The following is a 27,950-nucleotide window of genomic DNA, read 5'->3' as shown; positions in this document are numbered from 1 at the left end:
AACTGGATGTGGACTAAGATCAGATAGCAGGAAAGTCAGAGGTGTATACTGAAGCCGCACATTTTTAATGTCAAAGTAGAGCTGGGTAGGACTGAGACCAAAGCCTAGAATTAGATGAACAGGTGAGCCATAAAGTCAGAGGAGGTGTCACAGAGAATCGGAGTTCAGTGGCAGAAGCCCTTTGCAAACTTGCCTTCATAGGAATGCCTTAAAGGGATTGACTGTGAGCCTAGTATCCAGCAAACTCTGTTTATGCTAGTGACATTTAAAAATCATAATGGAGTTATTTATATATCCTGTGCAGCTGCTCGAGTTCTTCTTGTCTCTTCTCTGTTGCTAACTAGCTATGACAACTTGAACAAGCAATAATTATCTATTTGTGTTGCAGTTTTTCTTAGCCAAAAACAAGAGAGGGTTGGATTAGATAACTTATACCAGTCTAACATCTCATAGCAATATATGGATTATTATTCACACTTTCAATTTGCTATGCCAATTCTATTTTTTAAGTAATGCAAAGACAGATTTCAGGTTGAATTGTTAGAAGCATCATTATTAGTGGAGTTTGTATTAATGGGAGCTATTTTCCTGTATATATTACTCATTAGTTTGTAGACACAAAATATTTTGTAACTAAAATGGAAGATTGTCAAATTCAATGAAGAAAACAAAATATTTATTAAGTAAGCAATAAGGAACTCTGGGAGAGTGTGACATGAAGGTCCCAAAGGCCTCTATCCATGATGATCTGGTTATTATTTGATTTATGGCAGCTTGTAACTGCCCTTGTTTTGACCTGGGAGAGGATTGTGTGGGAAGTTCGTCTTTTAGATAGGGCTGAAGCATTGCTCTGCAGAGCGTCTGGAGCCTAAGTGTATGCAGAATGCCCCCTCCACCCCACCCCACTTTCGTCTCGTTAAATAGGGAGAAGGCCCAGTTTGCTCCAGCTGGAAACTTGAAGTAATTACGAAATCTTCCTGTACTCCCTCTATGAGGAAACCACAGCCTGTATCATCAAATTGTGAGTATTTTTTCTTTTCTAAAATAAGACAGTTTTATAACTTTATGTTAAGTCTAAGTCAAACATGAATGTTAGTTTTGTTAGCAAGTTGATTTAAACTATTATTTGACTGTAAAACTTTAATAAAATTACTTTCTGAGACCTTTAAGTGAAGAAGCCGATTGGTGTTACCATGCTAGTGAAACTATAAAAAGCATTTTCCTTTTGGCAATAGGAAATTTAACGTGGTGAAGTGGATTATGCAGTAATTTGGTTCTCTTCTAAAGAATGCCAAGACGATTTTAGATTGTAGTTAGGCTTTAACTGATATTTGATATAACAATGTAAGCCTTTTCACAAAGATGTTTACCATAGTATTTTTAAATGAAATTTTTTAAAATCAAGAACTTATTAATAGAATATGTTCTGTTTTTTTAAATAGTAGGTTATATGTGAATTCAAACCAATTTGAAATATAGTATGTCCTGATAAAGGCATACTCAGGGAATTATATCTCTGTTGAAATGGTATGATGATGTAAGCATGGAAAGTATTTCACACTATGGAAATAGAGACAAAATATATTTCTGTACCTCTGGAACATATAAAGTTTTGCTTTATTTCATAGTCATGAGTTTTCTAAATATTTAATCTGTTTTTTCTATTTTCTTTTTCCACTATCTTCTGTAAACTGTGAAAATTACTTGACATAATATTAGTTAAACGCCTTTTCAGTTTAAAACTGTGTGTGGCATTGTATGATTCCATTTATATGAAATATCCAGAATAGCAAATTTATAGAGACAGTAGAATACTGATTGCCAGGGGCTGGGGGTAGGAAGAAATGGGGGGTGATGCTAATGGGTATGCTGTTTCTTTTTGGGGGTGATAAAAATGTCCTGCAATTAGGTAATGGTGACGGTTATACAACTCTGTAAATATCCTAAATACTACTATATTGTTTACACTTTATATATACTACATATGAGATATGTAAGTTATATCTCAATAAAGCTGTTAAAAAATTATATATGAAGGCTTCGCAGTGTAAAATCCTTCATGTAGTCTAAACTAAAGGGTAGATTCTTATAAGGAATCAAAAAGCTACAATTTGAGTTGTTATTCAAATCCACTGTTTGAATTTTTTTGGTTCCAATAAACTCTGAGAGTTTTGTCTCGAAGAAGCCCTGCCATGAAAAAACCTTTATAGAGGTATGCATCATATGCTAGCACCATATATTTTCTAGCAGAGGCTACTATAAACACTAAAATGTTTTTCTGGTAAAGCAATCTACTTTTTAGTTTTATTGATTTCATGCATTGCATTATTCATAGTTCAAGTGACATATTGCAAAGGTAAAAATGTAAAGAATGTAAAATTCTTTAACACGTAGATGTAGTTCTCTGGAATCATTATGTTTTTCCTGCTAAAGCTCTGAATATATGAAAGTTTACGAAGAATAATTTATGGTTAAGCCTGAGGAAATGCAAATTCACTATGGTTTTAAGCATCTTTTCAAAATAGCCATTATAATCTGTGAAAAATACATTTTTTATAAAAGTCATCTTTGTTAAAGGAAAAAATATATTTATATATATATGTATTTCTGATCTTTTTGATAAAAGCTCTTCTCTTAACCAAATAATTTTTGCTTTAAATAAGTATTTACTGGGAAATTAACAAAACAGAATCATTCCAGGCCCACTGTAACTTTTCTCTTTACTCAACAGGATAGGGAGTTTTTGATTACATGCCTCCATCCCGCTGCCATCGAGTTGATTCCAACTCAGAGTGACCCTATAGAACAGAGTAAAGCTGCCCCATAGGGCTTCCAAGGAGTGGCTGGTGGATTCCAACTGCCAACCTTTTGGTTAGCAGCTAAGCTCTTAACCACTGCATCCCCAGGGCTCCTCATGCCTCCATATTGTTAGTAATTTCCATTGTTGTTGCTGTTGGGTGCCATGGAGTTGATTTCGACTCATAGTGACTCCATGTGACAGAATAGAACTGTCCCATTGTGTTTTCTAGGCTGTGATTTTTATAGAAGCTGATCACCAGGCAGGGGTCTATCTACAAAAAACAGCCTCTGTGGCAATTAGTTTTAAGTTGCTGAATGATCTCTCACAGCTTGTTATGGAAACTGCAATGGCCAATAGAAACTGTACATTAGCATCCCTCCTCAAGTGGCGCCCAGGGCATGTGCCCTACCTGCTATAACTCTCTTGCCAGGTCTTTCTCCCTTAGCCTGCTGGATGGGTTTGAACTACTAATCTTTCGATTAGCAGCCAAGCACTTAACCACTGCACCACTAGGCCTCCTTAGCAATCTCCCTACATGCTTTAGAACTAATTTTATGAACAATTCACTTCTGAAAAGATTGCTTAATACCTATGCATAGATATTATAACACTTCCGTTAAACATTTATAGTTTGAAGAAAAATCTAATGAGTGAAAAATTTTATGTATTACTATGAGCATATAAAAGAGATACACGTTTCGTATTTTAAAAGGATATAAGTTAGCTTTTACCAGAGGCGTGTTTATCTCTATGTCTAATTTCTCTCCTGGAGTATCACTAGTTCACAATCTGATAAAAAGAGGTTTTCTTTAGACAATATTTTAAGGTATTTGTTTACCACTTTTGGAAGGACTTGGTTTTAGAACAGTGTTATTCATGATACAAACTCTGACAGTGGCATTATTGTAAGGTCTTATATGTGTGTTTGCCAGACTATTACCAGTTTTGTTTTAATGTGCTAACTCTGGCTTGTAATACATTATTTCTCAAGAGAATCCTCACTCAGCAAATTCTAGATCTAAACAGTACAAAATGCTTTGTAAGTTTTCAGTCTTGTGTACATATTTAATATTATGTGAAGCTTAACGGTAAATGCAGTAATTGAAAAAGAGAGGTGAAGAACGCCTTCACGTTTTTACGTTCATTTGCCAAGAAAGAAACTTGGCAAGAACTAAACAAAGTTATTGCTAAAAAGTAGCACCAAATTAAACCCATAGCATTCAGAGTTCTTTTTATATGGAGTGCCAGCCAGTTGACCTGTTGTAATATAGGAAAAACAGAAGTATGTACTGACTGATCCTATTGATATTGTTGTTAGGTGCCATTGAGTTGGTCCCAACTCATAGTGACCCTATGTACAACAAAATGAAATGCTGCCTGGTCCTGCCCATTCTCACAATCGTTGTTATGCTTGAGCCCATTGTTGTAGCCACTGCGTCAATTCATCTTGTTGAGGGTCTTCCTCTTATTCACTGACTCTCTACCAAGGCATGTTGTTCTTCTCCAGGACAAGTCCCTCCTGATAACATGTCAAACGTACATGAGATGAAGTGTCACCATCCTTGCTTCTAAGAAGCATTCTGGCTGTACTTCCAGGACAGATTTGTCATTCTTCTGGCAGTCCATGGTATGTTCAATATTCTTCCCTAACATCATAGTTGAAACGCATCAATTCTTCTTTAGTCTTTTGTATTCTTTGTCCAGCTTTCACATGTACATGAGGCGATTGAAAATACCTTGGCTTGGGTCAGGTGCACCTTAAGTCCTCAAGGTGACGTATTTGCTTTTTAACACTTTAAAGAGGTCCCAGTGCAATATATCATTTGATTTCTTGACTGCTGCTTCCATGGGCCTTCATTATGGATCCAAGTAAAAAGAGATCCTTGACAACTTCAATCTTTTCTCTGTTCATCATGATGTTGCTTACTGGTCCAGTTGTGAGGATTTTTGTTTTCTTCATGTTGAGGCGTAATCCATAATAAAGGCTGTAATCTTTGATCTTCATCAGTAAATGCTTCAAGTCCTCTTCACTTTCACATATTGATGTTAGTCCTTTCTTTTTCAAGGGAAACTTATACTGAAGGTATTTTTTTTTTTTTAGGATACCACTTATGCTCCGTCTGTTTTATTCACTATCCATTTCATATGACTGTTGTTATTATACCAGAAGTGACGGAGGTTCAAGTGCTTTCAAAGGAACCTATTGGATAATAAAGAAGACAAATTTCAGAGATAGATAGCATCTTCATGGATATAAAAACCTTAGCCATGAACCAATCATATGAGTAATCAATTAAAGTGAAAGATTTTCTCATATAATCTCAGGATTTTGTCGTGTACATCTTTTGGCATGATTTCAAACCAATTTTATTCTTTTTTGGTTCTTCTTAAAGGTGAAGAATTGCCTTTATCTTCTCATGGAGAGGATAAAGCTTTAGGTATGATAGAACTTTACAGTGACCTTTGTTTTCTTCTTATACCTTCCAGTTTCTTAAACTGTGATTTCCTGTTTAATTCTATTCAAAGAAGTGTTATTTTGGAGTTCCTTTCTAAGAAATATCAAGAATAACTAGTTTTCCCATAAGGGATTATCTTAAATTTTGATAATTTTTCCTTATAGCAGCTTATGAGTTTTAGGCTTTACTATTAAAACACTTTTCAAGGTCATTAATAAACTGTTTTCCTTAGTTAGGTTGAACCCAAATCAATTACTGTTTAGCATATCACAGTACTGTGAAAAGTAAATATTTATGAAAGACTTGGAAGATAAAGATAAAAGTGCTATGAAAAGTAATTGTTTTTCTTACACTTTAATTTTCTCTACCTTCATGAAAAAGTCTAACTTTACTTCCTAATTTACCTAAATTTAGAACACTCAAGCCATGAAAAGACTAGAATAACAATTAATGGAATCATCTAGTAAGTCAAAAACCGTGCTTTGTTTTACGTATATTATTTAACTGAATTCTCTCAACAACTTTGGTAGGAGAGTTTTACTATTTCTTGTCTACAGATTAGGAAAGTAATAGGGAGGTTAAATAAATGACTCGTGTAAGTGGCGAAAGTAGTGTATGGTGAAACCTATCTACAAAGCAAGACACTTTCAAGGGCCATATAGTTATTACCAATATCTATTAAGCTATTTGTAAAGACCTGAGCAATGAGGAAATTGGCAGAATTAAATAATTTGGTGTTTAGAGTAACGAACAATGAATATTTTTCCAATTAAAGTGTGTATATAAGAGTTTCATGTATAAATTCTGCTAAATTGTTTATTTTTGAAAAGCATCAGTACATTTTTATGAAGTCATATTGATCCGATAATCAGACTTTCAAAGAGTCTATAAATCTTATGTTTCCTTCAGGTCTTATTCTGAAGAGTCCAACATTCCTGACGTGAATAAAGCAGTGAGAATTGGGTCAGAGAATGGCAGACTCTTGTCTCACTGCTTCTGATGAGTACTGTCTTGCTGAATCACCGCAGTACTATGGTATATAACAAAAAACTACCGTAAATAGACAATAAAACTTTTTTGTTATTTTTTTTTTGGGGGGGAGGGAATTATAGTTAGCTACAGAGATTTTAAAAAAAGAAAGTAACAGTGAATCAAAAGCTCTAAATTGTTCCTTACCGGAGGATATAATTAATTAAAAAAACTGAGCAATATTTAAATATTGTAAGCCAGAATCAATTGTAAAGAAGGAAAAGCACAATAGTCTAAAAATCGTATTCAGTTTTTTTTGAATAGCATGCAAATCAGAAGTTATTTTTAGGGGTTAGCAGAAGATAATTCTTATGCAGTTTAGCAAATGTAATTCACTGAAGTTATGAAATATACTTGAATATTTTAACCTAAATGTAAGATTCCTGTAAATGGGAAAGAAGTAGAAAACAATGCAGAAAACCATGAAAAGACCAAGGCTATAATATAAATTTAACCTGTAACATTAGTTTTCTTTTAAATTTGAACTCTGGTTTCCATGCCAGTGGAACACCAGCCAATACTCTAAAAAAAAAAAAAAAATTTTTTTTAGAAGGGTGAAAAACGGGCTTTTAACTCTCACCCAAAAAAGGGCTCTCTTCTTTTAAAACAGAATTAGTTACATTGTCTTTACTAACAGCCTTTCTTCTGATATCAGGCTGTCATTTGATATTCAACACTCAGCATTGCGCCAGATGTTATAAGATTGCATATGATTTATGTGAATTTTTAATAAAAAGTATGCTCTTTACTAACCTTGGTTGTGGATTTTGAGGGCAGGAGTAAGTCTAATCACCTGGTAATTCAGCACCAGAAAAAGTACAAATATTACTAGTTATAGATATAGAGAAACTATGTATTCTTGGGTCCTTAGGATTAATTGTCCTGACCTAGATTCAGTAATTCTCTTAAAAGCAGGAAATAAGTTGGTGTTTGGGAGTTGATTATAAAAATAATGCAGCATGTTATATTGCATTTTGTAATTCATATGTGCTTTTACATATCTTATTCCATTTCATCCTTATAATAACCCTGTGAAGTAGGTGAATTTATCCCCAGATAATTGCTAGTTAGAATCACTCGACAACAAAATAACAAAGAAACTGATAATTTAAATCAGGTTTATAAACTGCAAAGGAAGGTGTTAAGGTATATTAAATGGGGAGCTCAAACAAAAACTTTTTTTTTTCCTTTAAATAACCAGATAACTGAGGTAAAAGTGTATTTTAGTCTGGTTTTTCTTTTTTGGGGGGTGGGCTAATTTATTAATTCATCTTTTTTTCTGACTTGAGTATACTAAAAACAGTGTGGCCACAGGAAGGGAAATGCAGAAGATGGGGGAAACTGTCTTCACTCCAACCTCTGGGAAATATTCATTCCTACTTAAGGTGGGAGATTGGATTGGTAGGTAAACCATTAGCAACTATTGTTGCTCTTTCTCCCAGCTCCCAGGCAACCTCTGCAAATCTCTGGGATGGTACACTTACGATGCACTGCAATTTAGTTCATTGTCTGCCCATCACCCTGGACAGCAAGACCCTGGGATGTAGCAGACATGTTGAACTGACTCTCTGTGTTGAGCACAAAACACTTTGAAATTTGAAAATGATTATGAAGTTTTGAATTTTTACTGTTTGTTCTTTTTTATGTTTAAAAAAACTAGATATTTTGCCAGAACATATCAATTATCAGCTGCAGGACTCTGATGTTCAAGAATCACCTTATTGCCAGCATTCTACTGCCCAGTTTCCTCCAGCTTTGCAGTCCCAATTTTTCCAAGGTCATTTCAACACTTATAGTGTGGATCCACAGTACAGTGGTGGACAGTATGGACTTGGTTCCTGTGAATTAAATAAGCCCACCCATGTGATTACCTACCATGCTGAAGATGGATATTCTGGAATAAAAAGATTCAGACCAATTTATTCTTCCATGAGAATTAAGGGACAGGAAGAACTCTGTGCAGTTTGTGGTGATAAAGCATCAGGATATCATTATAATGCACTTACTTGTGAGGGTTGCAAAGGTAAGAAGAAAGTTAAAATGAAATTGTAATATGTATTAGTGCTCACTGAAGAGTCACAAAATTTTAGACATGTGAGAGTGCTCTTACTTTTTAAAGTGTGAAAAAGTAAAATCAAAGAGAGCCAGCCATGTGTTTAAAGGTGGCCAGTCTGTGGGATCAAAGACATGAAAATATAATGTAATAAAGTTGATATTCGATTTCCTTTAACTTAACATTTAAATATAATTCAACTTAACTTTTGAATATAAAATTCAACAGTTATGTTAAATATTATCAAATTTAATTCAATATCATTCAATTCAAGTTAACATTTAGATATAAAATTCAATATTTATATAGTAGAAGTTTGCCGTGCTCATAGGTGAATCTGATGTTGGAATAGAAAATGATTTTTTAAAAAATGATCTGAATTTTGACTATTATATCTTTTCATGTAGTCGATGTAAATGCATGAATTACAGGTACCAGCTCTGCAAGTAGAATAAGTGGGCAAGTGTTTGATTACTCTCGCAATGCAGGGCCTTTCTGTTAAAACAAACTTGACGACTGAGGCATAGTTCTGGAAACCTAAGCTGAGCTTTTTACTCCCTTTGTTGAGTCTGAATCATGAAACTCCCACTCTTAAGTGTGTCAACAGAAGAGGAGGATATGGCAGGATTCTAAAAGGGGCATTGACTAAGCTTAACAACTTTACTCCCTAGAATGGAAGAAGAGGAAGATGGCAGGGATTATGGCACAGGAACAAGAAGTGAAAGAGAAAATGGGAAAAGGAACATCAATGCATGGATTTAGGAAGTAAATAAAAGACAGTTTAGAATCCCTTACACAAACACACACACACACGCACACCATTGCCCATTCAATGTCTCAGACCAAATAAATTAGCAACTCTGGGGAAGTGCTAAAAAAAGGGAAATGGACAGAGGGATATATTTAGAAGAATATTTCATCCATCCTCTATGAGTTAAGGCGGAAATGTGAGGAGAAAAGAGAAAGTTTTTCTTGTAGGCTTATTTTATGTGACTACATATTCTTTCAAGGGAGAGATGTTTTATGGAATCTTGATGTTCTGTAGAACATCGTTTTAAAAATGCTTTTAGATGATGTTTTATAACCACAGTAAAAGAGAGTCTTAATGCAATGGAGCTATTAGATTAATTTTCAGATGTGATTACTGAAAAGAACAACCTTGAAATAGAATATATCAACCTGGAAAGGTTTAAAAAAAAGTCCAGATAAATGTATATTAAAGCAAATCTCCTTACTGAGGGAAAAGAACATTTTATTTAGTTAACTTGATTGTATAACTCTACAATGAAGGTATATGCTAATAAAACGACATATAACCAAAAATACCTAAGGGTAAATTAAAAAAAAAAAATGTTTTATTAGGTTTTTTTCGGCGTAGCATCACCAAAAATGCAGTGTATAGTTGCAAGAATGGTGGTCACTGTGAAATGGACATGTATATGCGCAGAAAATGTCAAGCGTGCAGACTGAAAAAGTGTAAAGCAGTAGGAATGTTGGCAGAATGTAAGTGCCATTATTTATTTTTTTTTTAGGAAAGTTTAAATTGTTTTTACTTTACTGATTACTCAGTACATTCTTCAAGTTGTCGTTTTGAACATTTACGTATTTGTTTGAATTTAAGCTATTTCTCTACCAACTGCTAAATTAGGATGGCCAACTGCCAGCCTAGGTAATTGTTTTGATAAACCCGGCTCTATGCTATATTGCTCTACTTTTGCTAATAGTTCTTCCTAGTTGGAAATCCTTATGGTTTCCTCATGTTACTTAACCTAAAGTTATATAATGCATCTGGAAAGAACAGAATTTTAAAATAATAGTTACCTTTCTTCAGCCGTGTGTCTTTAGAAGCCTGTAGGATGCCTAGAGGTATATTGGCTAATAGTTAACATACAGGTGTCAAAATTCAACTCAACAGGCAAGAGGGCGCCTAAGCTTTTTGACTCAAGTTTTTTACTTAATTTCTATGATGCCATTTAATTCTCACAATAGTACTAAGATTTTGGTCAATTTCTCCTGTTCCCAGATCTCAAAGTGATTTTAAAACATACTTTTCTTTATAGAGTACTACTGTTCATGGTTTCTATTCACGTTTAATCTAGCTTGTGCAGACACTATTTTGCACTTTTACTGTTCTATTAGTTTTCTAATAAGTGCTACAACTGCTAACCAAAAGGTCGGCAGTTCAAATCCACCAGGTGCTCCTTGGAAACTCTGTGGGACAGCTCTACTCTGTCCTATAGGATTGCTACAAGTTGGAATTGACTCGACGGCAATGGGTTTGGTTTTTGGGTTATTAGTTTTCTGGCAATTTCTCCATTCTCTCTTTTTAATTCAATCTGTCTTCAACTACTATAATAATAATTTTCCTTAATTTTTATCAAGTTTCACACTTGTTCGATAAACAGCAATGCAATATTCCATTTATATTATACTAAAATCCAAACTCTTCAAAGTTCTTTACAAAATGGATTCCTATTATTTAAAATTCCAGGTTTGGAATAGACCTTAAGGCTATCCTGTCCGTTCAGCAAGGAGCCTTGGTGGCACAGCGGTTTAGCACTTCTGTGAAGATTTACAGCCTTGGAAACCCTATGGGGTAGTTCTATTCTGTTCTATAGGTCACTATGAGTCCAGATTGACTCTCAGGCAATGGTTTGGTCCAACCAGCCTGAATCCTTTATTTTGTACCTGATAAATTTTGTCTTTTAACTTATGCTTCAAAATCTTTTGGAAAGAGAATCCGTGTTTATTCTTTCGAGGAAGTCCATGAATGAAATCTGCCCTCCTTCTCTTTCATCCGCTGGTTGTTAAATGTTTTAAAATTGAAGGAATTATTCCAAGGTTGAAAAAAGAGAATGGATGAACATAGCTATCATGGTACGTGGACACAGGCCTTTCTTGAGTTCAACAAATAAACATTTAAATGTTATTCAGTGCATCCAGGTGTTTCTCATTCCTTTTCCCTTGTTCTCTGTGCCTCTTTCTCTTTTTATCTAAGTTTGTCACACCATATTTGAATGCATGGGCGCCCAAATTTCATACACAGGTAAAAGGAGTTTTCATTAGGAAAATTCTTCTTGCCTTGGCTTTTTATGTTACCTGGTTTCACCCAATAATGATGCAATTGAAATGGTTAAAGTAGTAAATACATAGTACATTTCTACCTGCACAAAACACAGGAGTCTCAGTCAGGCAATCTGCACATAGTTAGAGTTTTATGATTCCCGAGGCGGGATCGGCTGGTGAGATGGAAACATGTTTTTAGGTCCTTAGTTAAATAAGTAGCCCCTGGTGGCACAAATGATTAAACACTCTACTACTAGCAGAAAGGTTAGGGGTTTGCATCCACCCAGAGGTGCCTGGGAAATAAAGCCTGGTGATCTGCTTCTGAAAGGTCACAGCCTTGAAAACCCTTTGAAGTAATTTTACCCTGTACATGTGGGGTTGCCATGAGTTGGAATCAACTCAATGGCAACTACCAATAACAAGAAGTCAAACAGGTTAGGGCTCAAGAAAAGGTTCCACTGCCACTGGACAGCTGAAGAGAAAGCCAATAAAAATAATAAAAATAAAACTGAGCATCTTACAAATTATTTAATTCTTACCACAGCACTATGAAATAGGTACTATTATTATGCCATTTTATGGTTGAGGAAATCAAGCCATGTAGAGTCACATAGCTAACTAAATGGTAGAACCACAATTCAAATCCAGGCATACTGACCAGCTCTAGTGTCTGCTTTCTTGACCATTATAGCATATTGCATTCAGAAATACAATGTGTGTAACAATGTCCCCTTCATGTTATCTAAGATTGTCTCAACAATATTGTAGGGCTGATCTTGCAGGTTAAAGATATCAATACCTCTTCCTAAATGTTTGGGCTATTTTTCTAAGCTGTTCACCATTAACAAATTTGATCCAGATTGTGGATTAAAATATTTCATAGAATTAGGTGGAGGATGGAACTCTGTGACTTACTATTAAGAATCTTCCAGCAGATTGACATTTACCCGTTAATCAACTTCCTTTGAGTTTGGGTGCTCAACTAATTGATACTTTATACCAACAATCTTGAATTCAACCTACATCTCCATTTGACTATGAACATACATTAAAAGACCTTGTTAAATGACATGTTGAATTCCGTATATACTTTGTCTAAATTATTTTCTTGACCTGTCATTCTAAGAATTCTGTCAAAGAAAGAACCAAAGTTAAGCTTGCGTCATTTGTTCTAATTAATCTATACTGGACTTTACTGATCATTGCTTCTCCTTTTGGGTTCTCATAAACAGAATTTTCAAGTGTGTAGATTTTTGTAAAATTTATCTCTCCGCTTCTTTTTGAAAATCATTATAATGTTTTCTGATTTATTGCAATTTCTCTTATTATCTAACACAGTGCCGTCGAGTCGATTCCAATTTATAGTGACCCTATAGGACAGAGTAGAACTGCCCCATACTTATTATCTACCACCCCCCAAATATCAGGCTATAATTGTTCAATTCCTTAGAATTTTTTTTTTTCCGGGTGAAGAGACATAAACTAATTAGGAACACTTGTTCTTCAACAATTTATTCACCCATTTAGACAACCAGTTTATCTTTTGTAGCGCCAAAAGGAAGATGACTTCTGTTTTCTTTAAGTCATCATCAATATTATACTATCTATCAAGCAGTGGGTTTTCATTCTTTTTTGCCCTGAATGCATCTAAAACATGCCCTTTCCTCACACATCATGGACTCCAATATGACACAGTTCCTTTCTTTAAGGGAGTCTTTAATTTACTTTCGCCAAACAAGTTATTATTAATTAGAAGTAGCTCTGTGGTTGAAGTTCTTTACCAACATTTCAAATCAATTTTATCAATTTATTTTCCTCTCTTCCATGACTTGTTTATTCTCACCTCTCTGCCATTCCCCTCTTTCTCAGAACTAAATAAAATCTCTTTAAAAAGCCTTCCCACAATTCCATCTGACTCTAATGACTCCTTTTCTTCATAGCATTTATGTGCCAAGTTCAATTATTTTAGTATTTACTAGATTTTCTTTTTAAATTGCTTCATATCATTTTTATGGATTCTTGTTCCCCTCAAAAACAATTATTTAGGAAAGGATTAAGGCTATTTGTTTTAGCCTTAGCTAAACAATATATTTTTTATAAAAATATAATATTTTTTAAAAATAATTTTTATTGTACTTTAAGTGAAAGTTTACAAATCAAGTCAGTCTCTCACATATAAACTTATATGCACCTTACTACATACTCCCATTTACTCTCCCCCTAATGAGTCAGCCCGCTCCCTTCTTCCAGTCTTTCCTTTCATGACCATTTTACCAGTTTCTAACCCTTTCTACCCTCCCATCTCCTCTCTAGACAGGAGATACCAACACAGTCTCAAGTGTCCACCTGATACAAGAAGCTCACTCCTCATCAGCATCTGTCTCCAACCCATTGTCCAGCCCCTTCCATGTCTGATGAGTTGTCTTCTGGAATGGTTTCTGTCCTGGGCCAACAAAAGGTTTGGGGACCATGACTGCTGGGATTCTTCTAGTCTCAGTCAGACCATTAAGCCTGGACTTTTTGTGAGAATTTGGAATCTGTATCCCACTGTTCTCCTGCTCCCTCAGGGGTTCTCTGTTGTGTTCCCTGTCAGGGCCATCATCGGTTGTGGCCGGGCACCATCTAGTTCTTCTGGTCTCAGGATGATGTAAGTCTCTAGTTCATGTGGCCCTTTCTGTCTCTTGGGCTCATAATTATCTTGTGGTCTTGGTGTTCTTCATTCTCCTTTGATCCAGGTGGGTTGAGACCAATTGATGCATCTTAGATGGCCGCTTGTTAGCATTTAGGACCCCAGACGCCACACTTCAAAGTGGGATGCAGAATGTTTTCTTAATAGAATTTATTTTGCCAATTGACTTAGATGTCTCCTGAAGGCATAGTCCCCAAACCCCCGCCCTTGCTCCACTGACCTTCGAAGCATTCAGTTTATTCAGGAAACTTCTTTGCTTTTGGTCCAGTCCAGTTGAGCTGACATTCCTTGTATTGAGTGTTGTCCTTCCCTTCACCTAAAGTAGTTCTTATCTACTATCTATTCAGTAAATAACCCTCTCCTACACTCCCCACTCTCGTAACCACAAAAGAATGTGTTCTTCTCAGTTTAAACTATTTCTCAAGATCTTATAATAGTGGTCTTTATACAATATATGTCCCTTTTTTATCTGACTAATTTCACTCAGCATAATGCCTTTCAGGTTCCTCCATGTTATGAAATGTTTCACAGCGTCATCACTGTTCTTTATCAATGCGTAGTATTCCATTGTGTGAATATACCACAATTTATTTAACCATTTATCTATTGATGGACACCTTGGTTGCTTCCAGCTTTTTGCTATTGTAAACAGAGCTGCAATAAACATAAAACATGGGTGTGCATATATCTGTTCGCGTAAAGGCTCTTATTTCTCTAGGGTGTATTCCGAGGAGTGGGATTTCTGGGTTGTATGGTAGTTTTATTTCTAACTTTTTAAGAAAACGCCAGATAGATTTCCAAAGTGGTTGTACCATTTTACATTCCCACCAGCAGTGTATAATAGTTCCAATCTCTCCACAGCCTCTCCAGCATCTATTATTTTGTGTTTTTTGGATTAATGCCAGCCTTGTTGGAGTGAGATGCAATCTCATCGTAGTGTTAATTTGCATTTCTCTAATGGCTAATGATCGAGAGCATTTTCTCATGTATCTGTTAGCTGCCTGAATATCTTCTTTAGTGAAGTGTGTGTTCATATCCTTTGCCCACTTCCTGATGGGGTTGTTTGTCTTTTTGTGGTTGAGTTTTAACAGAATCATACAGATTTTAGAGATCAGGCGCTGGTCAGAGATGTCATAGCTGAAATTTTTTCCCAATCTGTCGGTGGTCTTTTTACTCTTTTGGTGAAATCTTTAGATGAGCATAGGTTTTGATTTTTAGGAGCTCCCAGTTATCTGGTTTCTCTTTGTCATTTTTAGTAACGCTTTGTGTTCTGTTTATGCCTTGTATTAGGGCTCCTAACGTTGTCCCTATTTTTTCTTCCATGATAAGCTTTATCGTTTTAGTCTTTATGTTTAGGTCTTTGACCCACTTGGAGTTAGTTTTTGTGCATGGTGTGAGGTATGGGTCCTGTTTCATTTTTTGGCAAATGGATATCCAGTGTTGCCAGTACCATTTGTTAAAAAGACTATCTTTTCCCCAATTAACTGACACTGGGCCTTTGTCAAATATCAGCTGCTCATATGTGGATGGATTTATATCTGGGTTCTCAATTCTGTTCCATTGGTCTGTGTGCCTGTTGTTGTACCAATACCAGGCTGTTTTGACTACTGTGGCTGTGTAATATGTTCTAAAATCAGGTAGAGTTAGGCCTCCCACTTTCTTCTTCTTTTTCAGTAATGCTTTACTTATCCGGGGCTTCTTTCCCTTCCATATGAAGTTGGTGATTTGTTTCTCCATCACTTTAAAAAATGTCATTGGAATTTGGATTGGAAACGCATTGTATGTATAGATGGCTTTTGGTAGAATAGACATTTTTACTATGTTAAGTCTTCCTATCCATGAGCAAGGTATGTTTTTCCACTTACGTAGGTCCCTTTTAGTTTCTTGCAGTAGTACTTTGTAGTTTTCTTTGTACAGGTTTTTTACATCTTTGGTAAGATTTATTCCTAAGTATTTTATCTTCTTGGGGGCTACTGTGAATGGTATTGATTTGGTGATTTCCTCTTTGATGTTCTTTTTGTTGCTGTAGAGGAATCCAAGTGATTTTTGTATGCTTATCTTGTAACCTGAAACTCTGCTGAACTCTTCTATTAGTTTCAGTAGTTTTCTGGAGGATTCCATAGGTTTTTCTGTGTATAAGATCATGTCATCAGCAAATAGAGATAATTTTACTTCTTCCTTGCCAATCCAGATGCCCTTTATTTCTTTGGTCAGCCTAATTGCTCTGGCTAGGACCTCAAGCACGATGTTGAATAAGAGCGGTGATAAAGGGCATCCTTGTCTGGTTCCCATTCTCAAGGGAAATGCTTTCAGGCTCTCTCCATTTAGAATGATGTTGGCTTTGTATAGATGCCCTTTATTATGTTGAGGAGTTTTCCTTCAATTCGTATTTTGCTGAGAGTTTTTATCATGAATGGGTGTTGGACTTTGTCAAATGCCTTTTCCACATCAATTGATAAGATCATGTGGTTTTTGTCTTTTGTTTTATTTATATGGTGGATTACATTAATGGTTTTTCTAATATTGAACCAACCTTGCATACCTGGTATAAATCCCACTTGGTCGTGGTGGATTATTTTTTTTGATATGTTGTTGAATTCTATTGGCTAGAATTTTGTTGAGGATTTTTGCATCTATGTTCATGAGGGATATAGGTCCGTAATTTTCTTTTTTTGTGGTGTCTTTACCTGGTTTTGGTATCAGGGATATGGTGGATTCATAGAATGAGTTAGGTAGTATTCCATCATTTTCTATGCTTTGAAATACCTTTAGTAGTAGTGGTGTTAACTCTTCTCTGAATGTTTGGTAGAACTCTGCAGTGAAGCCGTCCTGGCAGGGCTTTTTTTTTGTTGGGAGTTTTTTGATTACCTTTTCAATCTGTTTTTTGTTATGGGTGTATTTAGTTGTTCTACTTCTGATTGTGTTAGTTTAGGTAGGTAGTGTTTTTCTAGGAATTTATCCATTTCTTCTAGGTTTGCAAATTTGTTAGAGTACAATTTTCCATAATAATCTGATATGATTCTTTTAATTTCAGTTGGGTCTGTTGGGATATGGTCCATCTCATTTCTTATTCGGGTTATTTGTTTCCTTTCCTGTGTTTCTGTAGTCAGTCTGGCCAATGGTATATAAATTTGGTTAATTTTTTCAGAGAACGAGCTTTTGGCTTTGTTAATTCTTTCAATTGTTTTTCTGTTCTCTAATTCATTTAGTTAAGCTCTATTTTTTATTATTTGTTTTCTTCTGGTGCCTGATGGATTCTTTTGTTGCTCGCTTCCTCTTTGTTCAAGTTGTAGGGACAGTTCCCTGATTTTGGCTCTTTTTTCTTTATGTATGTGTACATTTATTGATATAAATTGACCTCTGAGCACTGCTTTTGCTGTGTCCCCGAGGTTTTGATAGGAAGTGTTTTCATTCTCTTTGCAATCTATAAATTTCTTTATTCCCTTCTTAATGTCTTCTATAACCCAGTCTTTTTTGAGCAGGGTATTGTTCAGTTTCCAAGTATTTGATTTCTTTTCCCTGATTTTTCTGTTATTGATTTCTACTTTTGTGGCCTTGTGGTCTGAGAAGACCCTTTGTAATATTTCGATGTTTTGTATTCTGCAAACGTTTGTTTTATGACCTAGTATGTGATCTATTATAGAGAATGTTCCATGTGCACTAGGAGAAAAAGCATACTTTGCAGCTGTTGGGTGGAGTGTTCTGTATAAGTCTAGGAAGTCAAGTTTGTTGATTGTAGCAATTAGATCTTCCGTGTCTCTATTGAGCTTCTTACTGGAAGTCTTGTCCTCCGAAAGTGGTGTGTTGAAGTCTCCTACTATAATTGTGGAGGTGTCTATCTCACTTTTCAATTCTGTTGAAGTTTGTTTTACGTATCTTGCAGCCCTGTCATTGGGTGCATAAATATTTAATATGGTTATATCTTCCTGGTCAATTGTCCCTTTAATCATTATGTAGTGTCCTTCTTTATCCTTTGTGGTGGATTTAACTTTAAAGTCTATTTTGTCAGAAATTAATATTGCCACTCCTGCTCTTTTTTGTTTGCTTGATATATTTTTTTTTACATCCTTTGATTTTTAGTTTGTTTGTGTCTCTAAGTCTAAGGCATGTCTCTTGTAGGCAGCATATAGACGGATCGTGTTTCTTTATCCAGTCTGAGACTCTCTGTCTCTTTATTGGTGCATTTAGTCCATTTACATTCAGTGTAATTATAGATAAGTATGAGTTTAGTGCTGTCATTTTGATGTCTTTTTGTGTGTGTTGTTGAGAATTTCATTTTTCCACTTACTTTTTTGTGCTGAGAAGTTTTTCTTTGTAAATTGTATGTTCCTCATTTTCATAGTAGTTGAATTTATGTTTGCTGAGTCATTATGTTTTTCTTGGTTTTTATTTTGGAATTGTTAGACCTCTTTATGGTTACCTTAATATTTACCCCTATTTTTCTAAGTAAAAACCTGTATTGCCTTGTTTTCCTCTCCATATGGAAGATCTATGCCTCCTGTATTTAGTCCCTGTTTTTGATTATTGTGATCTTTTACCTAGTGACTTCAATGATTCCCTGTTTTCAGCATTTTTTTTCTTTTTAAAATTAATCTTATTTTGTTTTTGTGATTTCCCTATTTGAGTTGATATCAGGATGTTCTGCTCTGTGACCTTGTGTTGTGTTGGTATCTGATATTATTGATTTTCTGACCAATTTCCTTTAGTAATTCTTGTAGCTTTAGTTTGGTTTTTGCAAATTCTCTAAACTTGTGTTGTCTGTAAATATTTCAATTTCACCTTCAAATTTGAGAGAGAGTTTTGCTGGATATATGGTCCTTGGCTGGTAGTTTTTTTCCTTCAGTACTCTCTATATGTCATCCCATTGTCTTCTTGACTGCATGGTTTCTGCTGAGTAGTCTGAACTTATACTTATTGATTTTCCTTTGTAGGAGACCTTTCTTTTATCCCTGGCTGCTTTTAAAATTTTCTCTTTATCTTTGGTTTTGGCAAGTTTGATGATAATATTCCTTGGTGATTTTCGTTTTGGATCAGTCTTGTATGGGGTTTGATGAGCATCTTGGATAGATATCCTTTCATCTTTCATGATGCCAGGGAAGTTTTCTGTCAACAGGTCTTCAACTGTTCTCTCTATATTTTCTGTTATCCCTCCCTGTTCTGGAACTCCAATCACATGCAAGTTATTCTTCTTGATAGAGTCCCACATGATTCTTAGGGTTTCTTCATTTTTTAAAATTCTTTTATCTGATTTTTCTTCAACTATACTGGTATCAATTGCCTTATCCTCCAACACCCCCACTCTGCATTCCAACTCCTCGATTGTGCTCCTCTGACTTCCTATTGGGTTGTCTAACTCCGTAATTTTACTGTTAATCTTTTCGATTTCTGAATGCTGCCTCTCTATGGATTCTTGCAGCTTATTAATTTTTCCACTATGTTCTTGAATTATCTTTTTGATTTCTTCAACAGCTTTATCAGTGTGTTCCTTGGCTTTTTGTGTAGATTGCCTTATTTCATTTTTGAGGGTATCCCTAATGTCTTGAAGCATTCTGTATATTAGTTTTTTATATTCTGCCTCTGGCAATTCCAGGATTGTATCTTCATTTGGGAAAGATTTTGATTCTTTAATTTGGGGATTTGTAGAAGCAATCATGGTCTGCTTCTTTATGTGATTTGATATCGACTGCTGTCTCCGAGTCATCTATAAGATATTGTAATGATTTATTTTATAATTTCTTACTGAGTCTTATCTTGTTTAGTTTTCTTTCAATATACCCAGATGGGCTACTAGATGTGCTGTCTTGATTATTGTAGCCTTTGAATCACTTATGTCCTATTGCCAGCTGGTTTGGGCTGTTACCAGATATATAAGCTCAAGAGTCCATTCACTATTCTTAAATAGAATCAGCTTAGGTGACCTGATTTTGGGTCACCAAGTGTGTGGTGTAGACTGTAACCTATTAACTTAGAGGAGTAGTGGTGATACCTGTGTGCACCAGAGTCTAGTAGCAGCAGTGGGTCACACTCTGGGGGGGGGGGCGGGTGCTGACAGCCTTCCCCCCACGTGCTGGTGAGGTAGGTGTGTCTCCATTCCTAAAGCACTTTGGTGGGTGGGCTCTGCAGCTGTACCTTGGGCATGCAATGCTTGTACCTCTAAAGATTGGTAGGTGTCAGTATCCTCAGATCCCTTTGGCAGGTGGCTGGATGGTTTGGGTCGAGTTTCAGCCCTCAGTTCCCCTTTGTGGATCAGTGAGGGCTCTGTTCAATAGGTAGGGATATCAGACCTGGAAAACTTGTCTTTCCAGTGATCCTAAAACAATTACAGTCAGATCTCTTTCAGAGTTGCCTTTGGATTATAATAACAACCTTGTTCCCTGTAGGGATGAAAGCCAAAGACTGTGAATCTCATATGCTTGGCTGGAGCTGGTTCTGTATTTTTATTCCAGTTTAGGGAAGTCAGGGAAGGATTTTTTGTCCCTGGCCAGCCCAGGAAATTCCAATGTTAATGAAGCTGCCTGGGGCAGGGAGGGGAGGGATCAGATAGATAGGAGAGAGTAGGACCCAGCAATATAGATAAAGTTACTTATCTTGCTTGGTGATGACTGTTTTATCTGAGATTCCCAAGGGGTGTGTAGCCTGTGTGCACTGGCTGGGTCGAGATTACCCCTTAGGATCAGGCCTGCATCCCATGCTTGTGCTGTCTCAGAAGCCGTGGTCAGCTCCTCCACTCCCATTCGAAAGCCCAGCGCCAAGGTTCCCCGTCTGGGACGCCGCACTCCAGGCCCCAAAACCAGTCGCTGCCTCCCGGTGACTTCTCCTGTTAGCCCAGTTGTTGTGCTCTCTTCATGTGCTGGCTGGGCCTCCCCCGAGGTCACTTCAGGGGGTTAGGGCTGCGTCCTGTGTTTGCGCCGTCTTAGGAAGCCATGCTCAGCTCCCCTGCAGCCAGTCCAAAGCCGGGTGCTGAGGTTTTCTGACTGGGACGCTGGCTCCAGGCTCCAAAAACAGTTGCTGCTTCCCCATGTTTGCTCATTCTCTCGTTAGCCGTGTCAGTGTGCAGCCTGCTTTCGTTGGCTGATTCTCTACTGAGGTTACCCCAGGGGGCTAGGGGTTAGGGCTGTGTCCTGTGCCTGCCCTGCCTCAGCAAGCTGCAATCAGCCCTGCCACTCGGCACCAGGAAACCGCAAATGCTCAAGGCTGTGGAGTGGAACGCCAGTTTCAGAAGCAGTCGCTGGTTCGGGGTGCAGCTTTTCGCTCCTCTGTCACTCACGTCAACTCTTTAGATCAGTGTTTGATGGTCAGGGTTCGTAGATCCTCATGTATGTGATTGATTCACTTGTTTTTCTGCTTCTTTGTTGCAAGAGGGATCCACAGTAGTTTCTACCAAGTCAGCCATCTTGGCCCCACCTATAATTTTTTTTATATAATAGATATGTTTTAAATTTTTGTGAAAAACTGACAGACACAACAAAAGGTAAATATTATACTTGGGTTAGTTTTATTAGCGATTCATGATAATTTCTCCTGTTTAAGTACAGATGGCAGGCAGTTCAAGTTTCAAAAAATCTGTCAAGGCTATAAGCCACAAATAAAAAGTGTTCTCTTTATAAAAAGGGTATTCACTGCCATGTCTTATTCAAAAGAATAAAAATTGAACTTGGCTCATTTTAACTTTCACAAGCTATTCTCTTGGCCCTATGATATGAAAATCAGGGATAAAAGCCCATAGATTAAGTAGTCCGAACTGCTGCCCCAATTGATACTCTACGTTGTTTCCAAGATAAGATTAATGTGGAAATGTCTTTAGCATAAAAAGTCTAAATTTAAAGACTTGGAGATGCAAAATTAATTCTTAATTTATGTCTAGGATGGTTACGTACTTTTACTTAGACTAGGTAATGTGGAAGTAAAAGGAGAAAGTAATATAGTAAATTTAATTGATGCGTACATAGTTGCCCAATAAGAAGGGTTCTTTGTAAAAGGACAAATCTATGATTATATGTATGTACAATATAATTCTCATCAAGTCCAATAATATTATTTGCCCTTCCAAAGATTTTTATACGGATTTTGTAATATCACAGGTTTGCTCACAGAAATCCAATGTAAATCGAAGAGACTTCGAAAGAACTTTAAGCGGAAGAATAGTTTCCACCCTGACATCAAAGTAGAAGTGGAAGGAGTAGACAACAAGCGTGTGTCATCCAGAACTAGATCTGGAAAAGTGGCAAGACTCTGCTTATAAAATTTCTTGTTTCTTTAATGGTTATGTTTTGTTTAATAAGTATAAAAATACATTACAGTATTTTCCCTATGTTTTCTTATAGATTTGGGACAGTATGGAGCTAACACAAGAGGAACATCAGCTCATTAATAATATTGTGGCTGCTCATCAAAAATATATAATTCCTTTAGAGGAAGCAGAGAAATTTGTATGTGTTCATTACTGGCAAGAAATAACTTTAATTATGTTAGAAAATAAGAGCACAAACGTAAGAGTTTAAAATTTCAACAGTTATTTGAAATAAAACTTAGTAATCTTATCTCTTTTTGTGGGTTAGCTTCAGGAAAATGCAAATCCCGAACTGAGCTTTTCACGACTCTCAGAGGCAGCAGTGCTGCAGGTACAGGGGCTAATGGATTTTACCAAGGGACTACCAGGTAATAATAATAGTAATAAAAATAAAAAGTAAGTTAATACTTAAACTCATTTTTAAAAGAGTTTCTTGTATTAAGGAAGGGAACATTTTAGGAAAACAAAAACCTATAGTTTTCCGTCCCAGCTGCTTCTAAATGTAAAAAACACGAGTATTTTATCTGCTTTAACCACTCAGCTAAACCCTGGTGGCGTAGTGGTTAAGTGCTACGGCTGCTAACCAAAGGGTCAGCAGTTCGAATCTGCCAGGCGCTCCTTGGAAACTCTATGGGGCAGTTCTACTCTGTCCTATAGGGTCACTATGAGTCAGAATCTACTCAACGGCACTGGGTTTTTGGTTTTAATCAATCAGCTAGATCAAAATCAGAATACTTAAAAATATTATTCAAATGACTTTAGCAAAGACTTAGAGTTAAGACAAACAATGTGGTTGGTTGTAAGTTTTATTTTTTGGGATTTTTTTTTTTTTAGGTAAAACAGAAAACAAACAAAATTCTCTAAACAATACTAAAAAAATGAAGTCACTTCTTGCCAAAACTTAGTTCTCTATTTACATGTACAGATAACTCACTGTAAACATAAACTCTTAGAGGCTACATCAACAATATTCAATTTTATCTTGCCATAAAAAGGCAGTTGCTGCCAAGTTTATTCTATATTATGGCAACCCCATGTGATTCAGAGTAGAACTTCACTTCACAGGGTTTTCAATGGCTGTGATCTTTTGGAAGTAGATCGCCAGGCCTTTCTTCCAAGAGGCCTCTGGGTAGATTTGAACCTCCAACCTAACATTTCAGTTAGTGGCTAAATGCTTAACCTCTAGGGTTTGTTCCATGCAGGGACTCCTTCTCTTGCAATAAACAAACAAAAACCCAAACCCATTGCTGTTGAGTTGATTCTGACTCATAGTGACCCTATAGAACAAGAGTAGAACTGCCGCATAGGGCTTCCAAGGAGCAGCTGGTGGCTTCGAACTGCCAACATTTTGGTTAGCAGCTGAAAGCTTAGCCACTGGACTACCAGGGCCCCTCTCTTGTGATAAAAAAAAAAAAAAAAAATTTTTTTTATAGGAAAATATTATTTCTAGTTCTGACAGAAGTGCTGCAAATATTGCCATGTAGAACCAATGATTTTATTCAAAAATTTTTTGAAGTTACGTATCACGATTATTTTTAAGGGTACATTTAGGACTCAGATCATAAGTAAGTGAATAATTCAGAATGTTAAATCCTATACCTGGAAATTGTCTTTTCATGTTCTATTTTTAAACAATTATGTGATCTATGCTTATAGGATTCGGAAGTTTGACCAGTGAGGATCAGACTGCATTACAGACTGGATCAAAAACTGAAGTGATGTTCCTTTACGCGGCCCAACTTTACAATCAGAAAGAATGTCTTTCATCAGCCTCTGAAAGTAAAAATGCCAATTAACTTAACTTTAGTGTTAATATTGAGTCAGAATTGACTTGATGGCAATGGGTTAGGTTTTTTTTGGGGGGGGTAGTGTTGATAAAAACCCAAACCTGGTGCAGTCAAGTGGGTTCCAAATCATAGTGATACTGTAGGACAGAGTACAACTGCCATGTAGGGTTTCCAAGGAGCACCTGGTGGATTTGAACGGCTGACGTTTTTGGTGAGCAGTCAAGCTCTTAACCACTGCATCACCAGGGCTCCAGCCTTCTAATAAGCCAAAACCAAACCCACTGCCATTGAGTCGATTCCAATTCATAGTGACCATATAAGGCAGAGAACTGCCCCAGAGGGTTTCTAAGGAGCAGCTAGTGGATTTGAACTGCTGGCCTTTTTGGTCAGCAGTACAGCTCTTAACCACTGAGCCACCAGGGCCCCAGGGCTTCTAATAGTTGCTATTAACTCTGGCAACAAATTATGTAACATTGAGCTATTTTAATTATATTTTTATTTTGCAAGCTAGTATAGGGATAAGTACTTCATAATAGCTGTTTATAGTTTTCCAGTATATTGGCTTAGCTTTTGTTTTTCTTTTAAGGAAAGTCATTCTTTATCAAAAAACAAAAACCCCAGTTTTGTTTGTTTTTTAATTCTTTATTGCATCATAGAAAAACACATCTTCAGAGTGTCTTCCATAGGTCGTTGTTTGTAAAATATGAATTATTTCGTAGTCTAGCTTCATGTTTCAATACTGAAAGTTATGGTTACCATTCATTGGGAAAGTTTCCCATCTATCAGTTATGCTGGATTCTGAAAGAGGTAGAACTTACTATTTGTATAAAGATTAAAAAAAAATCAGACTTTATATTTTTCCCTGTTACTAGGTGCTATGAGATTATCAAATCATTCAGATCATGAACTGAATTGTCACAATCAGACTGATGCTAGAAGTGTTATTTGTTCTATGGAAACATTTTGCAATGAAGACAATCTTTCTACAACTCTCACTGGTAATATTACACAGAATACAGAAAATTATGTTGGATGGAAAAATTTGGTTGGGTATAATGCTGCATTTTCTTATACTGCCTTGAGAAAAAAATGATAATGGCAATGTATTTGATTCTGCCCTATATTCTGATGAAAACACATTTTTAACATTAATCTTTTCAGGTATTACTGAAGAATTTATTACTGCATTGTTTTACTTCTACAGAAAAATGAGTGAACTTAATATTACTAATACTGAATATGCTCTGCTTGCAGCAACAATTGTGTTTTTTTCAGGTAAAGACCAGTTATAACATAAGTAGTAAAATTTTGGATAAAGTTTGGCAATGAAATCATGACATTTCGTGCTAGTTATATAATTAAATTATTCATGTCTGCCAAATGTACCAATTTTGTTTCATCAAAATTTTCTTCTCTGCCAGATTATTGTCTTCTTCTTATGAGTATGCTGTAATTTCTTGCATTTTAAAAATTGCTTTCCTGACCCTTTTCAGCTACTCTCCTGTTTCCACTTTCCAGAAAAACATTTTTTTTGCGAGAGTTGTCTACACTCCTGTCTCCACGTCTTTCCTCCTGTTCACCCCTGAACCCACTACAGTCAGATTTTGACGCCGTCTCTCTACTGTACCATAGTTTGCCTGATCTGCAGTAATTTGCCCATTGCTGATTTCAGTGGACAAATTGATTTGACTTGTTAGCTGCACTTAACAGAGCAGATCATTTCCTCCCTCTTAAAACACTTTTTTCACTTGGCTTAGGTGATCACTCCCTCTTTCTTGACATGCTTTTTTTCCCCACTTGGTTTATAGGATATCATACTCTGAATGGACTTGACAGTAACAGCAACAACAAACCGTCTCTTGATTTTCCTCCTTAGTAGCTGCTTTTTTTGAGTCAACTTTTTTAATTCCTCCTCAGCTCCCACAGTGATAAATGTTGGACTGCTCCAGGACTCAGTCCTTTTTTTCTTCTACACTCACTTTCTTGACAATTTTATTCAGTCTCATGGCTTTAAATCCCATCTATATGCTGGCCACTCCCAAGTTTATATACCCATTTGGACTGCTCCCCTAAATGCCATTCAGTAGCCTAACTCAACATTTCAACTTGGATGTCTACCTAATTAAGCAAAGACACAATAAAACAAACCCTGTTGCTGTCAAGTTGATTCCTATTCACAGCAACCCTATAGGACAGAGTAGAACTGTCCCATAGGGTTTCCAAGGCTGTAATCTTTATGGATGCAGACTGCCACATCTTTCTCCTGCAGAGCTGCTGGTGGATTCAGACTGCCAACTTTTTGGTTAAAAGATGAGTGCTTAACTACTGTACCTTCAGGGCTCCTTGGATGTCTATAGGCATATAAAATTTAACATGGTAAAAGATAATTTACCCTCTCACCACCACGATCCTGCTATATTCTTTCTCAGTCTCACAAATGGTATCTCCATCCTTCAAGTTGTACAAGTCAAAATCCTTGAAGACATCCTTCACTTCTTCTTTTCTCTTAGACCCATTTCGAATCTGTCCAGAAGTCTTGTTGGCTCTACTCTCAGAATAGATCCGGAACTCAACTACTTACTGTCTCTGTCCCTGCTACCTTAGTCTAAACTACTTTCCTAACTAGCCTTCTTGCTTTTCTGCCCTTGCCTCTCTAGACTCTATTTTCTATACGGTAGTCATACTGCTTCTTTTAAAATATGTCATATCGTGTCATTCCTTTGCTCATAACCCCTCAAATGGCTTCATATTTTACACAGATTAAAGCCAAAGTTTTTCCATCATTGCCTATGTTTTCGCTTACTTCATCCCATCCACACTACTTTCTCACTCAGATTTTCCTTGAAAATCTCAAGCAGACTCCTGCCACAGGTTCTACTGTACTGGAAAGCTCTTTCCCCATATAACCACATGGCTTTTGCCTTCACTATCTTTGGATCACTACTGAAATGTCATCTTATTATTGAGGTCTTCTCTGATTACCCTTTTAAAAATAGCCACTGTCCCCCCACTTCAAATTCTCATTCCCTTCCCTGCTTAATTTTTCTCTATAGCACTTGTCACTATCATATATTTTTAATTTTTAAAATGTGTATATGTTTCTTTCCCCCTGTATTCCTCCCAGACCCAGATTATAAGCTCAATGAGGGCAGGAAATTTCGTTTGTTTGTTCACTGCTGTGTTTCCAGCATAACTGGATGAATGAATGTGACCTAACTATTAAGAAGTCTTTGGTTGGCTCTTATATTTTATAGCTAGGTATTTAAGAAGCTTTGCCTTTTATTTGCTGTTGATCTTGTGGAAATTACTTAATCTTTTTAAGTTTCAAGTAATTCTTGCTTGCCCTTATATTTTTCTAACTATGTATGATCCTTCTTTTCTATGTGACTTTGTGGAAATTAATTTTTAAGTCTCTCACCTAAAAAATGGTAGTGATGCTACAATTTCATAGAATGAAGATTAAATAAGATAATGCATAAATGCAAGTTACTTAGCATAATACCTGGAATATATTAAGGGTTTAGTGAATATTACTGTTTTATTATTTTAAAAACTGTATTGTTTGAAATTAATTATCTTCTACCACTTTTCAGTATACATTAAGATAAATATGATGTTTTTCAGATCGTCCATGCCTTAAAAATAAGCAACGTGTGGAAAATTTACAAGAGCCAGTTTTACAAATTTTGTATAAATATGCAAAAATCTATCATCCAGAAGACCTACATCATTTTGCTCGTCTCATAGGGAGGCTCACTGAATTGAGAACACTGAATCACA

The 27,950-nt window shown here is 36.2% G+C and overlaps 1 protein-coding gene across 1 annotated transcript; it reads left to right on the top strand.

The window, feature by feature from the left end:
• Positions 1–992: 992 nt before the first annotated feature.
• Positions 993–27,371, top strand: LOC126071394 (bile acid receptor-like). Its single transcript, XM_049875572.1, has 12 exons — positions 993–1,021; positions 4,308–4,427; positions 6,166–6,291; positions 7,946–8,308; positions 9,701–9,841; positions 22,175–22,317; positions 22,418–22,522; positions 22,652–22,751; positions 24,040–24,162; positions 25,043–25,168; positions 25,332–25,445; positions 27,295–27,371. The coding sequence occupies exons 3-12, from the start codon at positions 6,228–6,230 to the stop codon at positions 27,369–27,371; spliced, it is 1,356 nt and encodes a 451-aa protein (XP_049731529.1). The 5' UTR covers positions 993–1,021; positions 4,308–4,427; positions 6,166–6,227.
• The last annotated feature ends 579 nt before the right edge of the window (positions 27,372–27,950 follow it).

The sequence above is a fragment of the Elephas maximus genome, chromosome 3 (genome assembly GCF_024166365.1).
Source record: "Elephas maximus indicus isolate mEleMax1 chromosome 3, mEleMax1 primary haplotype, whole genome shotgun sequence".
NCBI lineage: Eukaryota > Metazoa > Chordata > Mammalia > Proboscidea > Elephantidae > Elephas > Elephas maximus.
Note: the sequence above shows the minus strand (reverse complement) of the source record. Positions and strands in the feature narration are given on the sequence as shown.